Source organism: Cyprinus carpio, chromosome A1, assembly GCF_018340385.1.
Source record: "Cyprinus carpio isolate SPL01 chromosome A1, ASM1834038v1, whole genome shotgun sequence".
NCBI classification, from domain to species: Eukaryota; Metazoa; Chordata; class Actinopteri; order Cypriniformes; family Cyprinidae; genus Cyprinus; species Cyprinus carpio.
Genome location: NC_056572.1, coordinates 16,820,657 through 16,839,194, shown reverse-complemented (window position 1 = coordinate 16,839,194; position 18,538 = coordinate 16,820,657). Strand labels below are relative to the sequence as shown.

At 40.4% G+C, this 18,538-nt stretch overlaps 1 protein-coding gene across 1 annotated transcript in view; it reads left to right on the top strand.

Annotated features, from left to right (window-relative positions):
- Positions 1-435: 435 nt before the first annotated feature.
- The window catches only part of cul4a (cullin 4A), a 254,693-nt gene continuing 236,590 nt past the window's right edge, over positions 436-18,538 (top strand). Inside the window, exons 1-8 of the mRNA XM_019111742.2 lie at positions 436-848; positions 1,079-1,194; positions 13,414-13,517; positions 13,681-13,750; positions 13,832-13,905; positions 14,833-14,995; positions 15,084-15,173; positions 15,251-15,333. Of these exons, the coding sequence (XP_018967287.2) occupies positions 743-848; positions 1,079-1,194; positions 13,414-13,517; positions 13,681-13,750; positions 13,832-13,905; positions 14,833-14,995; positions 15,084-15,173; positions 15,251-15,333 (806 nt within the window). The 5' untranslated portion in view covers positions 436-742. The remainder of the gene's footprint in view (positions 849-1,078; positions 1,195-13,413; positions 13,518-13,680; positions 13,751-13,831; positions 13,906-14,832; positions 14,996-15,083; positions 15,174-15,250; positions 15,334-18,538) is intronic.

Below are 18,538 nucleotides of genomic sequence, written 5' to 3'. Positions count from 1 at the left end.
ATTACAATTGCAGACATGTACAGACATTTACAATATGCTATATTCTAAATATAAAGTAATGAGAGTGCATATTTAGTGTATAAAGAGTTCATGTTCATTTTTCTCAGTGGCATGTGAAAAATAAAGTACTTGTGTGTTTAGTTTACTTTTATGTTTAGATATCTAATGTGTGAGCATTTTAGATGTTTTGTCAAAGAAGACCTAAAGTATTTTTTATTTCTTTATCTATTATTATTATTATTATTATTATTATTATTATTATTATTATATTTTAGCACCCATTAACCTAAGTTGGCTTAATTTTATTTTATTTAAAATTTAGGCTCTATTTGTTTTATTTATCATTTTATTATGTTTTTTTTTTTTTTTTTTTTTTTCTGTACAGTATATGTAGCTTTAGTAGCGTGCGTGTGTGTGTGTCTCTTAGTGTTGCGCTGTCTGCTGATCCTGCGGCGGCAGATTCGCTGTTGGTTTGCCATCTTGTTATGGTTCTCGATGCTGACCAGTCAAAGTGAATATGAAGTTTATACGATGAATATGAAGATTATATGATGAATATTTGGGGATATGTCTGTAAGCGTGTGTCGTGTCAATCCACAACAGCAGCTGAACTCACTCCATGAGGTTTGGATCCGGTTCCTTGGTTCTGGTTTTGGTTTATAGCTACCAGCTAACAGCTCAACTCTCTGCGTTTATTGTATTTCATATGAGCATTTAAATGCACTGAGATCAAATCTAGCTCATGATGGCGGAAGACATTCAGCACAATCAGAAAGCAAACTTTAATGGACTCACCAAATCAGCCAAATCAGGAGCGTCTAAGAAACTCACCATAAAGAACTTTAAAGGTGAGATGAACACAAAACTACAACCACAGCTAGTACACAAACGATCAGTAATGAATCACATGTCTATGTGTCAAAACATAGTGAACTTCCTACACAGCACTGTCGTCTAAAGTGTGTTCATTTGGCAGATCACTGGACTTTAAATTCAAACTGAATATTATAAGCAGTATTATTGTTTTATAAGTATGTTTTAATAATAATATATTAAATAATGTGTGTGCATTTTACAGACAGACCGGAACTAACAGACTCCTACACTGAAGACACATGGATAAAGCTCAGAGATGCTGTTAGTGCCATTCAGAACAGCACCTCAATCAAATATAACCTGGAGGAGCTTTACCAGGTGAGACCACAGCAAACCAGATCATGAGTCCACTCAGATTAAATCCTCATATAAACCACCTGAGACTTGAGGATTTGAGATCCAGAGAGTCACACAGGGTCAATCTGTGCATTCACCTGTTAATGAAGCACTGCTACTTAAAATTATTATGTTGACAAACACTACTGCTCAAAAGATAAAGGTCTCTTATGCTCACCAAGGCTGCATTATTCCGGTAAAAAAAATACAGTAAAAATTGTGAAGTATTATTACTGCAGAATGACACATTTTTATTATTGGGTGATTCAACACATACATGTTTTTCCAGCTAAGAAGATCAGCACTTTTAGAGTTTCATCCTCCATGTGATGTGAGCATAAATATTGTGACAGTTGACTCGCAGTTCTTTCTAAGTGTTCAGCTGGGTCCTGCTGCATTAATTCTTCAGATATTAAAAGCAGGGAATGTGTTGTATCAGTTATAGCCATTGCTTCTGCATTTTGAGTCTTGCATTTGATGACGACACACACAAACCAGGATGAAGACAAGGGAGCTGACTTTGAGAGAAAAGCAATTTGGATGCTAAAAGAAAAGAGGAACTCAATTAGAGCTGTCAAAAACAATGGGCATGGAGAAATAACAGTTTGGAATGTCCTAAAAAAGAAGATAACAACCAACGACGACCTGGTCAGCTGAGAAAAAAAACAGCCGTTGATGACAGACAAATCATAAAAACTGTGAAAAAGAACCCTAAAATAAGTGTCTGTAAAATCACCAACAACCTCCAGAAAGCTGGAGTGATGGTCTGACAATCTACCGTCCACAGAAGATTTTGACACAGAATTACAGAGACTACACAGCAAGATGCAAACCTTTGACCAGCACCAAAAATAGAAAGGCAAGATTAGAGCTTGCAAAAAAAGCACAAAGGTGAGCCAGCAGAATTTTGGAACAGTTTTATGGACACTGTTTTTCTAAGATGGCGCCGCTGAGTTCGGATGCCGTCCAGGTCGCTCCGCTTAGATTGTGTTTTTATTTATTTTTGAACTTTCTTTTGCTTTCTCTTTTTACACACATATCGTCTGCACTGATCACTTACGACAAAGGAACACTTTTGGACATTGGACACCGCTTCACTAACCTGTTTCAGGACATTTTATCCTCCAACCCATCGTGGCCATCTGAGATTCTCCGGAACGGCGAGATAAACAATGGCCACTTGAATAACCCACCGCGGCGACGGATCAAGAAACACAGCGGGAAACGTGCTGGGATTCGCAACAGACTGAGAAAAAGAGCTCACAGTCCTCCTCTGCCGAGCATTCTGCTTGTCAATGTCCAATCTCTGGAGAATAAGATGGACAATCTTAGAGCCAGGATAAGTTTCCAATGGAACATTAGGGACTGTAACATCCTTTGTTTGTCTGAAACATGGCTCACGACCTCGGGCAGGACAGGACAGTAGAGGCCAGTAAATCCAAAGTTGGTGGAGTGTGTTTCATGATCAACAAGAAATGGTGTGACCCCAGGAATATCTCCACTCTGTCTGGAACATTTATCCATTATTTGCCGCCCATTCTATCTGCCCCGGGAGTTTTCATCGATCATCGTTACTGCTGTCTACATTCCAACACAGGCAGACACAAGCTTGGCTTTGTCTAAGCTTCACGATGTGCTCAGCGGTTACATTAACAAACATCCTGACGCTGCTTCTATCATTGCGGGGGATTTTAACCTCCGCCAACCTCAGGCAGGTTATGCCTAACTTTTATCAACATGTACCCTGTCCAACCAGAGGACTCAATACACTGGATCATTGCTACTCTCAGTTTAGGAATGCCTACAAAGCTCGCTCACTACCGGCTTTTGGCAAATTGGACCATGCCACCATTTTCCTCACACCGGAATATAAACAAAGGCTCGTTCAAGAACACAGATGTAGCATTCAGCTTTGTAAACACGCTAACCGAACCAGCCACGGATACAATAACTATAAGGACCTTCTCAAATCAGAAATCGTGAGTGGACAAAACAATCCGTGCTGCAGTAAACAAACGCACTGCTGCGTACATCTGTGCCTTTGGAAACAAATTATCTGCAGCTGTGAGAACAGACCCGTCGCTGGCTGACGAGTTAAACTCTTTCTACGGCTGCTTTGAACTCAACTGAGGTAGCGCGAGTCTGCCGATCAGTGCGTCAGGAAGCAGCAGTCAGAGCAGCAATAGTCATGTAATCACCGTGTCAGAGGACGAGGTTCGGAGGGCCCTTAAGTGAGTGAATGTCAGGAAAGCAGCAGGTCCTGATGGGATTTCTGGCCGTGTTCTGAGGTCCTGTGCTGATCAGCTCACTGGTTTGTTTACATCTATTTTTAATGAGTCCATTGCTACCTCGATGGTTCCTACCTCCTTTAAAACCCTAAGAACAATAACCCCTCTTGCCTGAATGATCGTCCAGTTGCCCTCGCGTCTACAGTCATGAAGGTCTTTGAGAAACTTATAAAAAACAACATTTGCTCCTCCATCCCTGATACTTTGGACCCTCTTCAGTTTGCCTGTCGCCCCAACAGATCTACTGAAGATGCCATCTCTCACGTCCTGCACTCTTCCCTGAAGCACATTGACAGCAACAATGGGAACTATGTAAGGCTTCTATTCATCGACTAAAGCTCAGCTTTCAATACTATAGTCCCCATCAAGCTAGCTTTGCTGATGATACTATGGTTCTGGGCCTCATTTCCAACAATAATGAAGCCGCATACTTGGATGAGGTAGAGAAACTCACATCATGGTGCCAGGACAATTGTCTCTCTATGAATGTGAGTTAAACTAAAGAGCTGATTGTGGATTTCAGGAAGAGACAGCAGCGGCCCTATACTCCTCTTATGATCAGCGGGACCCCTGTGGAGAGGGTGAGCAGCTTCAAGTACCTTGGTGTAAACATCTCAGAGGACCTGACTTGGACTTCACATATCCAAACTCAGGTTAATAAAGCCAGGCAAAGACTGTACCATCTGCGACAGCTGAGAAAATTCAGGGTTTCACCTGCAATCCTGAAAACTTTCTATTCAGGGGCCATAGAAAGTGTATTGATTCAGTGTATTGATTCAGGGTGGTATGGGAACAGCTCCTGCAGAGAGTTGTGCGCTTAGCTGAGCGCATCTCAGGGACTGTTCTCTCCTCTCTGCAGGACATCTACCTCAAACGCTGCAAAAGCAGAGCTGTTAAAATCATTAAGGACTCTAACCACCCTGGTAAATGTTTTTTTCATTTTACTGCCATCTGGTAAGCGCTTCCTTAGCCTGATGGCAAAAACTGAGAGAATTAGGAGGAGCTTCTTCCCCCAGGCCATCAGGCTCCTAAACTCTAACTTGACTTCACTTAATTATCAGTAAGATATTAAACATACTGACATTGTCACTAGCACACAGCATTTTTTTATACATTTTCTATTTTTATTTATTCACTTTTTTACTACCTCTATTGCTGCTATGTAAATACCCTGTACAACCTGTTTGCACATTCTTCTCTTGTACATTCCTGCTCATCTTAATATTTATTAAGTCTACAGTATACTGTCCTGCACATTTTATTTTATAGGCATTTTATTTTATTCTTTGTTTTTTATCTTACTTTTTCCATACCATATTTATATATAATATTCTTGTGTTTGTATTCTTTAATAATTGCACTGTCCGTGGAGACCTGACTTACATTTCACTGCTGGTCATATGCTCTCCATATAACCTTGTATGTGACAAATAGAACTCTTGAATCTTGAACTGTTAAGTGATGGGAGTAAGTGGAGGTAAAAAAGAAACTGCAAATGATCCTAAGCAAACAACCTCATCTTTGAAGCATGATGGAAGGGGTGTCATGGCGTAGGCATGCATGGCTACCTCTGGAAAAGGCTCTCTCAACTTTGATGACTTAATGAATTATGGTGATAGCAGAATGAATGCAGAAGTGTACAAAAACATCTTGGCTACCAATGTTCAAGAAAATCCCATGAAAGAGCCAAGAAAACGTTTCATATTGCAACAGGACAATGACCTGAAACACCCTGCTAATTCAGTCAAGGAGTTTATCAGAGCCAAGAAATGGAAGGTCTTAGATTTCCCAAGTCAGTCTCCAGATTTAAATCCTATTGAACATGGATTTTACCAGCTAAATAGTAGATTAAATGCAGAAACTCCCCAAACCAAGCAACAGTTGAGTGGCTGTATTAAAGGCTGGGAAAAGATTTCATTGGATAAAACCAAGAGTCTGGTGATGTCTATGGGTAGCAGACTCAGTGCTGTGCCCAAACGCATACGGAGAACATACCAGTTAATCAGCGCATCTATTACACTCCTTCCCTTTAGGATTTGAACATCTTTCTTTAGAAGAAACAGTTTAGAAACAAAAACTTTATATATATAAAATTTCTGTGCACTGATATATACACTCACCTAAAGGATTATTAGGAACACCTGTTCAATTTCTCATTAATGCAATTATCTAATCAATCAATCACATGGCAGTTGCTTCAATGCATTTAGGGGTGTGGTCCTGGTCAAGACAATCTCCTGAACTCCAAACTGAATGTCAGAATGGGAAAGAAAGGTGATTTAAGCAATTTTGAGCGTGGCATGGTTGTTGGTGCCAGACGGGCCGGTCTGAGTATTTCACAATCTGCTCAGTTACTGGGATTTTTCACGCACAACCATTTCTAGGGTTTACAAAGAATGGTGTGAAAAGGGAAAATCATCCAGTATGCGGTAGTCCTGTGGGCGAAAATGCCTTGTTGATGCTAGAGGTCAGAGGAGAATGGGCTGACTGATTCAAGCTGATAGAAGAGCAGCTTTGACTGAAATAACCACTCGTTACAACCGAGGTATGCAGCAAAGCATTTGTGAAGCCACAACACGCACAACCTTGAGGCGGATGGGCTACAGCAGCAGAAGACCCCATCGGGTACCACTCATCTCCACTACAAATAGGAAAAAGAGGCTACAATTTGCACGAGCTCACAAAAATTGGACAGTTGAAGACTGAAAAAATGTTGCCTGGTCTGATGAGTCTCGATTTCTGTTGAGACATTGAGATGGTAGAGTAAGAAATTGGCGTAAACAGAATGAGAACATGGATCCATCATGCCTTGTTACCACTGTGCAGGCTGGTGGTGGTGGTGTAATGGTGTGGGGGATGTTTTCTTGGCACACTTTAGGCCCCTTAGTGCCAATTGGGCATCGTTTAAATGCCACGGCCTACCTGTGCATTGTTTCTGACCATGTCCATCCCTTTATGACCACCATGTACCCATTCTCTGATGGCTACTTCCAGCAGGATAATGCACCATGTCACAAAGCTCGAATCATTTCAAATTGGTTTCTTGAACATGACAATGAGTTTCACTGTGCTAAAATGGCCCCCCACAGTCACTAGATCTCAACCCAATAGAGCATCTTTGGGATGTGGTGGAACGGGGGCTTCGTGCCCTGGATGTGCATCCCACAAATCTCCATCAACTGCAAGATGCTATCCTATCAATATGGGCAAACATTTCTAAAGAATGCTTTCAGCACCTTGTTGAATCAATGCCACGTAGAATTAAGGCAGTTCTGAAGGCGAAAGGGGGTCAAACACAGTATTAGTATGGTGTTCCTAATGATCCTTTAGGTGAGTGTGTGTATGTATATATATATATATATATATATATATATATATATATATATATATATATATATATATATATATATATATATATATATCAGTGCACAGAAATTTTCAGGTATTTATATTACACATTTCATCCTTTAACATATAAAACTATTACACTGAAAACCAATAGTATTAAAAAACAAATACTTATAAACCTAGCCTTTTTGGAGCAGTACGGACCCTCTGTGGATATCTATGAACAACCTTCTCTGAGGGTGTGGTGCTCACTGGACTTTTTGGAGTCAAGCTCTCTGTATTTCTGGTAATCTCTGGCTCAAAAAGTGGCATAGGGTTGCCACCGACAGAAGGAAAGTTCATGGCTCCCATCTCATCAACTGGATTTAGTATCTCTAACACACCATGCAAAAGAGATCCTTCTGCAACATTTCCCGGCAGCATATGGTCCACAGGCACAGTGTGCCTTCTTTGACCCTCCTGTACCATAGAACTTATAGGACCCTTCGGCTCAAACACAGTTGCGCTCAACCATTTCTCCTGCCCTCGTCTGAAGTTTCGGACTCATACTGGCTCTTCCCCCGGTCATGCTATTTCTTTTGATCCTGCTGTTTTTCCTGAATAAATTTGGCCAGATCAGGCTCAACAGCGAAAAACGTGTTCGGATGTGGCACTTAAAGGGTTACTCCATGCCAAAATTAAAATGTTGTCATTAATCACTTACTCCCACGTCGTTCCAAACCCATTAAAGCTTTGTTCATCTTCGGAACAAAATTTAAGATATTTTGGATGAAAACAGGGAGGCTTGAGACTGTCCCATAGGCTGCCAAATAAATAACAGTGTCAAGGTCCAGGAAAGTATGAAAAGCATCGTCAGAATAGTCCATCTGCCATCAGTGATTCAACCATAACGTTATGAAGTGAAAAGAATACTTTATTCAAAAATTCCTCACCTCTGTGTCTCTCCAAATCAGCGTAGCACCATTTTGGCAATTCTGAGCTGTACACAGATGGCGTACGCTCTTCTGTGTCAGCCGCGCAGCGTCAATGCATTGTTTGCTTTCAAACCAAAGCGTAAATTCACATAAAAAAACGTATCATTGTGGCGCGGCTGATACAGAAGAGCGTACGCCATCATCCACCTGAGAAAAGTAGAACACACTTCCTTCTTCCCCGATACAGTCTTTGCCCATAGTTGGTAGTCTGGACATTGCATTGGCATTCATATGGTCAGCTGATTTGTGGTACTCAATATCATAATTATAAGCCATCAGCACTGAAGTCCAGCGCTGCATTCTAAGGGCTGCCAAGGTTGGTATTGCTGCCTTCGGTCCAAGTATTGCCAGCAGAGGCTTGTGGTCGGTTATGAGTGTTAACTTCCGTCCATAAATATATTTGTGGAACTTTTTAACCCCTTAGATGATGGACAAGGCTTCATGTTCTATTTGGGCATAATTTGTCTAATTTTCAGTCAGTGTGCGGTATGCAAATGCTATAGGGCGCTCTTCACCATTGTCCATAATGTGCGAGATCACAGCACCCACCCCATAAGGTGAGGCATTGCATGCTAATTTCAGGGGTCAGGTCCCATCATAATGTACCAACACTGTACTATTGAGCGGCAGCTGTTTAGCTTCCTCAAAAGCTGAGACACACACCAAAGTACAGCTCCAAAGTTGCTTGTGTTTTAGCAAATTGTTGTAGAGGCTGCAGCCAGCTGGACAGATTTTTCAAAAACTGACATGCTCCTCTTTTGTACTGGCAGTGATAAGGATATCAGGGTCAGAGTCCAATTCAGCTCTTTTCACCATGAAAATATTTGTCCAGTCCAACTTAATTTTCTATAACCAATTTCTTTCCAGCAGGGCCGGTCTGTCCCCTTTGATGATGACCAATAGCAGTGTGACATTTTGCTTTTCATACTTCTCTGGTACATCTATGGATCCCAGCAATGGAATTCTCTCCCCTGAATATGTAGTTAGCTTCGTGTTTATTTAGCTTAATGGTATGTGTGACAGGAACTCCTTGTTTGACAGTTCTGACATCAGTTACACCACTGTCCCATGTCCAGCTGCATGTCTGTAACGATAACAACTTCACAATCATGGGAAGAAGGAGACTCGGCGGACACTCAAATAAAACTTTAATAACAAAATAAACACAAAACAGCGCGACAGCCCCTCACGGACGACTGCGGCGCACAAACAAAAACCAAACACAAAATAAAGCCCAGGCCTGGTCCTCTCTCATCCTTCACTGTCATCGCTCCTCTTTTGTATCCTTCTGATCTCCTCTGTGGGACTCGAGACTGGTGAGTGGAGCAGGTGTCGCTCATTTCCCAATCACTCCACCGGCCTCGCTCCATTCCCACGGCTCTCGGCCCCGCCCCACTCGTCACATACCCCCATCGCCCCTTGCAGGCCAGGGGGTACCCACGAGACTGCGCTCTACTCAACCCCCCCCTCCCTCCGGGGGGACCGCTCACGGTGGCTGCGGGAACCTGGGGGTAGGACAGACAGACAAGGTGAGAGAAAAGGAGAGAGGAGAAAAAAATAAATAAAAAAATGTTCCGGTTCCCAGACACACTGCCGCTCGGCCCTCCACTAGCTGGGTGAACTCCTCCGCGGTGCCTGGCGGTGGCACTGGACGGCCCTCGGTGGACGGCACGACACTCCTCCGGTTTGGGGCAGCAGGCAGGAGTCCCCCGTTCCCTGCTCCTCCCCATTCTTGCCAGATGGCAGCAGGCTCCGGCCACCTGGCGAACGGCGGCGACTCCTCCGCTCTCTCACGGATGGCAGCTCGGCAACTCAATCCAGCCCACCGCCTCGAGCGTCCACGGCGCCAGACTGCTACACCCTGCTTGATGGCACCGCGGATTCACACCAGCGGCAAGGGATCTTTGGCAGCGCGTCCCTCCTTCCTCCCGGGTTTCGGCACCAGTGTAACGATAACAACTTCACAATCACGGGAAGAAGGAGGCGGGAAACAGCGGACACTAAAATAAAACTTTAATAACCAAATAAACACAAAATAGCGCGACAGCCCCTCATGGGCGACTGCCGCGCACAAACAAAAACCAAACACAAAATAAAGCCCAGGCCTGGTCCTCTCTCGTCCTTCACTGTCATCGCTCCCCTTTTGTATCCTTCCGATCTCCTCCGTGGGACCCGAGACCGGTGAGTGGAGCAGGTGTCACTCATTTCCCAATCACTCCACCGGCCCCGCCCCACTCGTCACAATGTCCATGCACTTTCTATCCAAAATCAAATTTACCACAATTATTTTCTTTCCATTTGAGGTTGTGTACACTGTATACACTCCAAATAACTCTGATTTAGGGCTGCACGATTATGACAAAAATCATAATTGTCGATTATTCCCTTGAAATTGTAATTGCAATTATTAATTAAATTATGATTATCACAATTTACATTGAATGATGTTTATACCATTGTTTGATGCAACTGCATGCCATATTTTTATATGAAAATAAACAAGCTGAAAACATTTAGTGCTTTTCTATAGTATAAAACTATAACTCAAAACGTTTCTTCTTTAAATTATAAAAAGTAAAAATATGAATGGTATTATATTGTTATACTAAAACTAAAATTAAAATAATGGGAAAAACCCTTAAGCTTTAGAAAGAAAAAAAACGCATCTTAAGCACGCAAAATAACATAATTTGACTTTGAATGATTAATTGTGGCATCCATAATTGTAATTGCGATTAGAAATTTGATTAATTGTGCAGCCCTATTCTTATTCATCCTCTTTTCTTTCATTAGAACACTCTGCCTCCATTTTCTTATTCCTACAGGCCCTTGCAATGTGTCCCATTTTGTTACAAACATGACATTTCTCATTTTTGAACACTCTAGCTGAGTGTTTCCCAGTTCATCTGTAGCATTTATTGCTTTCTTCTTTTCTCTGTTCGCTTTTCTGGTATTTTCCTTTTTCAAAATCATCTCTCCCTTTAAACTTCCCCTTTTCTTTCTTATGGAAAAAGTTTTTTCGTTCACAGCATTCACTGACTGTAAATCCTTGGTCTTACCCACAATTTCCAGTGTGTTTCTCGAGGCCAGCTCCATAGATTATGTAATTTTGCGAGCCTGGTTGAACATCAAATCCTTCTGACTCAGCAATTTGCATTGCATTGACTCTGAGTATAGTCTAATTACAAATCTGTCTCTGAGCGCCTCACTCAAATATTGTCCAAATTCACAGCTCACTGATAGCTGTCTCAAAGCCACGATGTAATCTGCCACGGATTCAACTTCCTTTTGGTTGCGTTTCTGAAATTTAAAATGCTTCGCAATCACGAATGGTTGAGGTCTGTAATGCGCTATCAACGCTGCTTTCAGGTCATTATATGACATTGCACTCATTTTCGTCAACGTGACTAGTTTCTAAACACCCTTTTCTCACTTGCAATGTCATTCGCCAGAAGCCACTTCAAAATGCTCAATGTACGATTCAAAATCCTCCTTCGATTCCTTGTACTCATCCACACGGCCAAACTGCATCGCTGCAATGTTAGCTACGTTGTTAGCAGCTTTTTACTCGTGCCTTGTTCTTTTCTCTTTAGCTTCTTTTACGACAAGTGCAACAGTGTTTCTCAGCAAATAACAGTCTCTAAAAATAATCCTTGTCGCCACTTTAATATATTATGATTGGAGGCTGTTTTAGTTAGAGGAAGGACAGACACCCGTTTTGCATATTCACTTGTTTACTGAGTGCCCAAACGCATACGGAGAACTCACATACATATAAATGGGCATGGCTTAACGTACCAGTCAATCAGCACATCTATTACAAATCATATTTGCAGATGTCTTTACTCCACAGCAGACAAAGCAGTTTTGTCATTATTGTTCCAATACTTATGGATATAGGATATACAGGTGCATCTCAATAAATTAGAATGTCGTGGAAAAGTTTATTTATTTCAGTAATTCAACTCATTGTGAAACTCATGTATTAAATAAATTCAGTGCACACAGACTGAAGTAGTTTAACCCTCTGAGGCCTGAGGGAGTTTTGGGGGCCTAGAGAAGTTTTGACATGCCCTGATATTTGTGTTTTTTTTCAGTTGCTTATAAACATATAGATGGCTAAGGTCTAATAACACTGTTATCAGCCCAAACTGAGCTTTAATGATATGAGAGCAGCATGTATGTACATGATTGTGTTTTTGAGAAAGCAATGTTTGTGCGTGGTTGGTGAAAAACTAAATATTTTAAATTACTTGAATAAGGCCATAAAACACATACAGAGCATTGGTTTACATGACTTTTGAGAACTGGATCTTGTAGTCTAGAGTTTTTGCTTCAAAATGATGTGAAAATCATCTTGTTTACTCACTCACAGAAAACAATATATTGATTTAAATTTTCTAAGACACTTTTTGGGTAGAAAGGGTATATGTGAGAAGACGTCAACATCATGAATATTAGTGTGATTCACACCTGAGAAGACAAAGGCCCGCATAATGAGCTGCATAATGAGCCTTTCAGCCAGGTGTGTGACTGAGAGAGGAGTTACAAGAAAGAATGTGAGGACAAAATAAATTTTATATTTGTTATTTGTAGTTTATTTAGAATGTATTATCACACAAAATAACTTTAGAAGTTATTAATAACACAGAAGACACAATCAGGGCAAAACTGTGCAAAAAAAAAGTGTTAACAGGAAGAGTGCAAGATAAAAAAGGGTGTAAGGTTTGTAGAAGCCCACAAACCTACTCTCTCACATAATACACGAAATTGAACAGCTATACATCTTTGTGCCACTCTAGGAAACAGTACCTTTTCAGCTGAACACACAAGCGAACATCACATGCCTGGCATTTTCAAGGAGTGTCCTGCCTCTTACCACGCTTTGCTTTGCACAGCACACAGGTCCAACGACCAGTATTGGCATCTGAGGCCTGCTCAGCTCCTGTAAAAGGCACATGACCAGCACTGGTCCGTTTTGGTGGTATTTTTTGTGACACCCCACAGAGCTCTGCAACTAGTTCTTCCATAAACTCCTTGTGGCTCATGGTGCCATAAAGCTCTTTGTGTACAATAAAAGCATTGGTGGCAGCAATATCCAAGAAGTGTAGAAATAGCTTTCTGTACCACTTCATTGTTTGTGCTGTGTACTGTAGTACTGTAACGTGATTGAAACGTGGGCTTACTGTATTGTTGTATCCTTAAAACATGTATAGAAAATTAATGTTTATATGTGTATTGTACAGAATAGTGCAGTGGACAGTAACTGTACAGTGAAGTGCTAATGTGTTCAGACTCCAGTTGGCTTGATGTGCAATTGGTCAGTGAATGTAAATATCATGGGCCGTGTCTATAGTGTTGTTTAATGATTTCAAAGAAGCATTTAAATGTACTCATAATCATTTGATTAAAATGTAAAGGAATCATGCTTACTGTTTCCTTAAACAGAGTGTTTTATCATTTGATGTAACTGAGCAGTTCCTCTCTTCCAGATGTGCATATATTTAAGAATGTAAGACTGTGTTGTTTCAGCGATTACCCATGATTCTTTACCCACGTGTGTATTTATGAGCTGTTTTTGTCTCACACAGGCCGTGGAGAATCTGTGTTCGTATAAAGTATCACCTGTGTTATACAAGCAGCTGCGTCAAGTGTGTGAAGATCACATTCAAGCTCAGATCCATCAGTTCAGGGAATATCCTTCATCAGTAATGGGACATTTGTGTGTCCATGTTTGATGTTTGGCAACTGTGTGTTACAGATAACACTTGTTTTGCTGATGTTTGTGTCAGTAGATCCTCACTAGAGGGCGCTGTGACACACAGATCAGACTGAAGCAGCCCTTAACAGAGTCGCACAGAGTCACTGGACAGCCTGTCATTCCTGAAGAGGATGAACCGCTGCTGGCAGGACCACTGCAGTCAAACGGTACCGGACGCTCTCCTTGTGTGTGTCTCTTTACATGTCTATGATGAAATGAATGTGAGTGTTGCGTCTCATCTCCTTCAGATCATGATCCGCAGTATTTTCCTCTTCCTGGACCGAACATACATCCTCCAGAACTCACTGCTGCCATCCATCTGGTGAGCTGGTGTTATTTTAATACCACTGAAATACTATTCAAATTTTATTAATATTAGTTATAATGTTTTAGTAATATTTTTAGTATTTAGTATTTAGTAATAATAGTAGTTATATTAATATTTGGAATTTGTTGTTTTTATATTTTCTGTTTTTGTCTTATTGTATTTTATTTTTTAAGTCAATAATGTTTTTATTAAAGGACTATTTTTCTCAAAAATGAAAATTTACTGAAAATGTCCTCACCTTCAGGCCATCCAAGATGTAGATTAATTTGTTTCTTAAACTGATTTGGAGGAATTCAGTATTACAACATTGTATCACCAATGCATCCTCTGCAGTGAATTGATGCCGTCAGAATGAGTCCAAACAGCCGATAAAAACATCACAATAATCCACAAGTAGTCCACACAACTCCAGTCCATCATTGAACATCTTGTTAAGTCAAAAGCTGTGTGTTTGTAGGAAACAAATTCATCAAGACATTTTTAACTTCAAACCGAGGCCATAATCCATGAAAATGCTTCCTCCAGTGAAAAAGTCATCTGGTCTGAATCAGAAGAGAAATATGCACAGATCAAGCACCGTTTAGGAGCCCAAACAATCCAAAACAGTTGTAAACAAATATGTGGGTGGATTTTGATATGCGGGGACAACAGGGGATGGACTTTTTTTTACGGGAGTAAGCGTTATTATGGATTATGGGCACGTATTTTAGCAGGAAGAAGTTAATTGATAGATTGGAGTTGTGTGGATTACTTATGGTTTATTTTGATGTCTTTATCAGTTGTTTGGACTCTCATTCTAATGGCACCCATTCACTACAGGGGATCCACTGGTCAGTTACATCAGTGATGTAACGCTTTAGTTGTAGTTGACTTTAATAACCCTGAGCAGGTGTTGCTATAGTAACACACGCATGTTGTCAGGGACACGGGGCTGGAGTTGTTCCGGACGCACATTGTGAGTGATGGTGCCGTTCAAAGCCGGACAGTGGAGGGAATCCTGGAGCAGATTGAGCGTGAGCGTAATGGAGAGACGGTGGACCGCAGTCTGCTGAGGAGCTTACTGGGCATGCTATCTGACCTGCAGGTGATTGCATAGAAACACTGATGATGTCAGCTTCCTGTCGGGTTCTGGAAGTGTCTTTTAAATAGTGTGTGTTGGTGTGTGTTGTCAGGTGTATAAAGACTCATTCGAGCAGAGGTTTTTAACAGAGACGAACCGACTGTACGCAGCTGAGGGTCAGAGGCTCATGCAGGAGAGAGATGTGAGATCATTTCTACCTAATTCACACACTGATGCTCTCCACATGTGTGTTCACGTGTGTTCATGTTCTTCTTGTAGGTTCCTGAGTACCTTCATCATGTGTCGCGGCGTCTAGAGGAAGAGAATGACCGTGTCATCAGTTATTTAGATCAGAGCACACAGTAAGTCTCTCTCGTATCTGGATCTGATGTTCCTCACGCATGATCCCATAGATCAGTTCAGTCTCAGATCTGTTTATCTTTATACTGTACCTTTGATAATCTTTGTTCCTTCTGTGAAACATAAGTTTGAAGTTTAAAAATCTGTCATTGACTTAAAGGAGGCTTTCCCAATCTGGGTTTTGTGTATTAATGAAAAGCAAATAATAAATTAAAACATTAAAAATATAAAGTAATTTTTTTTTAAATAAAAGCAGTGAAATAAAACACTTACTAAAATTAAATGATTATTTAAATAAATTATAAAAAAAAAAACAATCAAAATAAAAACTACAATTAAAATTGATTTTAAAATAAAAAATATAAAATGCTTTTTAAAATGAATTAAATGATAAAATGTTAAATAAATAATTTTAAAATAAAAACAATCAAAATAAAAACACTTTCTAAAAATAGATTAAATATTTGTTGAGCTGCATGTAATGTGACAATTAAGCATCATCAGAAGACCATCAACCTGTGAATGTGTCATTAAATTATTGAAATATTAACTTAAAATCTCAAGTACTTCAAATGAATGTTTTATCTCAAAGGAGTTCAGCTGATGAAAAAGTGAAAAAGAATCCCTGACTTACAGGAACAGAACGTTTTCTAGCATCAAACCATCCCTGATGATGTCATTGTCGTTTTTGCATACTGAATTTTAATTGGTCTTTAAAGGAGCAATAGAATGCAAAAATCACTCTTATAAGGTGTTTGAACACAGTTGTGTGGTCACAGTGTGTGAAAACAACCAGCCTATAATGGCAAAAATCCACCCACTCATTGTTTTATAATCCAAGTAAATCATAAACAGTCTCTCCACATGAGCAGTTCCAGATTTCTCACTACTATGATGTTATAGTTGGGGAAAATCCCTCCCATTTGTAACGCTCTCTGCCCTATTAGCATATACACAGTCCTGAGTGAGAAGCAGTGGTCCGCCATGACTGTTTTCTTGCTGTAGCTGCTGGAGGTGTAATGTCAGCACCAAAGAGCTATTAAAAGTGTTGTGTGTTGGGATGCACCAATGAACATAGGAGTCTCCATAGACCGCTGAGGACACAGTGGTTAAATTTCATTTTCGAAGAAAATGTCCTAGAAAAAACTGAAAAGTCCTATACATTTGTGCTAACATGTTATGCCGGACTGCCTCACAAACGAGGGTCAGTTCAGCGCTGGAGTTGAGCAAATATTGCTTCTGAAAGAGGGATCGATACCAACACTTTGTGCGCAAATGTCCAGACAAAGTAAGCATCATGCATCATATTTTGTTTTCTGAAAGAGCTTCTTGGCTCTCTGTAAGGCTAATGTTGCTAAAGCTACCATTGTCTCTGCCTGTTTTCACTAATGCTGCCTTCACATGCTTCCAGAATGATTGTAAATAGGAATGTGGTCGTTTAAAATTGCATTTGGAAGCAATATGAAGTCAGTAACACAGTCACCACCAGTTGCCCGCGCGATCAATGGAGCTCTTGAAGCTCCGAGCACCTCTTCTGAGAAAGGGAGGCGGGAGCACCAGGCACCTTTTTCATTTAGGGGACAACCACAAAAACAGCACAGTTTTGGCTCATACCCTAAACAGTGGCAATTTCACACAAGCCATAAAAAAAAATAATCTGTGGGGTATTTTTGCGGATAAAACTTCACATAACACACTCTGGGGAGCATTCAGAGAACAATTTCTAAAACTATTGCTTTAAAATATTGTATCAGTGCATTGTATGTTTACCTTTATGTTTTGTTTGGATGAATAAAATATGGTTTGTTTGTTCTATTATTCCGTCTCTATTATTTTGTGTGAATTATTAGATATCCATCATTGTGGATCTCTGTTGGTTGTGCTGGTTGTTAGTTACTATGAGGCTGTTATCCCTGCAGGAAATTAACATCTGTCATAAATTTTTCCTCTCCTGCAAAACTCGCTGACTGTGTCTGTGACAGGAAGGCCACTGCCTTTGGGGGGGGGGGGAGCCACAGTGGAGATAGCAGCTTTGCTGGGGCGAACACCTGAATGCCATTCTACAGAAAGTGTCTGGATTAATAGTACAGATCATCACGAGGCTGAAGACAAATCATAAAACACACACAAAGCTAATGTGTGTGTGATGCACACTAGCTTCTCCTCAGAGTTCTGTGATATTGCTACTGGTATGAGAACCGTGTGTTTGTGGAGCTCGACGCCGCTGGCTCTATGAGCTCTTAAGTCAAAGTCAAAGGCAGGGCTGATGACGCTGCTGCAGGCTTGGAGAGACTACATTAAGGTACACGCACATCAAACCTCAGGGTTATTGTTATTTTAACTTACACACTAAACCGATAAAGACACCATATTTTCATTGCTTGAAATCAAATAAAGGTTAACTGAAATAATATGAAAACATTTTATTTTCAGCTAGGAGTGTCAATGCAATATTTCGTGTTTCTTTTGATAACCCTGCTACTACTACAGCGTAAAATCGAATGTAAATAAAAAGATAATAACCATTACATAACCCGTAACAGGGCAACTTAAATATTCCAAGGAACCCAAAAAAAAAAAAAAAATATTATATTAAAATATAAAATATATATATATATCTATTATTTATATATCATATATATATATATATAATATATATATATCTAGCTATAAATTAAATTTGAAAAAATAAAAACATGTCAAAATATCCGATAAAAGCTGATAATAGTATCTCAGTTATACTAAACTAATACTTCCGCTTGGCAGAGTATTTGGTGAGGAGATCGTGAGTTTCTCCAGCAGAAGGATAACGTGAGTTGGTTCATGAGTTACGTCAGTTGCTGGCTTCAAGGACAAGATGTCACCACGTGCACCCAGCGCCCGTGCTTCCAGAGGAAACGACAATTCCTAACAATGCCAGGAAGGAGGAACCTTCGAGAAACTTCATCACAACGGAGACGCCAACAAACCTGTCCGAGAGCTCAGTGGTGAGTTGACAACACCCAAAACGAACATTTTTTTTCCCAGACACAAAAAACCTTTCCATCATTTACTTGAATGAGGAAAGGTATGAACAATTGCAAAGAATTTGCTGGCCAAACGTCCCTCACGCTTGTATAACATATTTCACATCAGCAAAATAAGTCTTGAAATGAATTGATTAATTGAGTGTAAGCAGCTGCCCATCCTTGAGAATAAAAAAAAAAG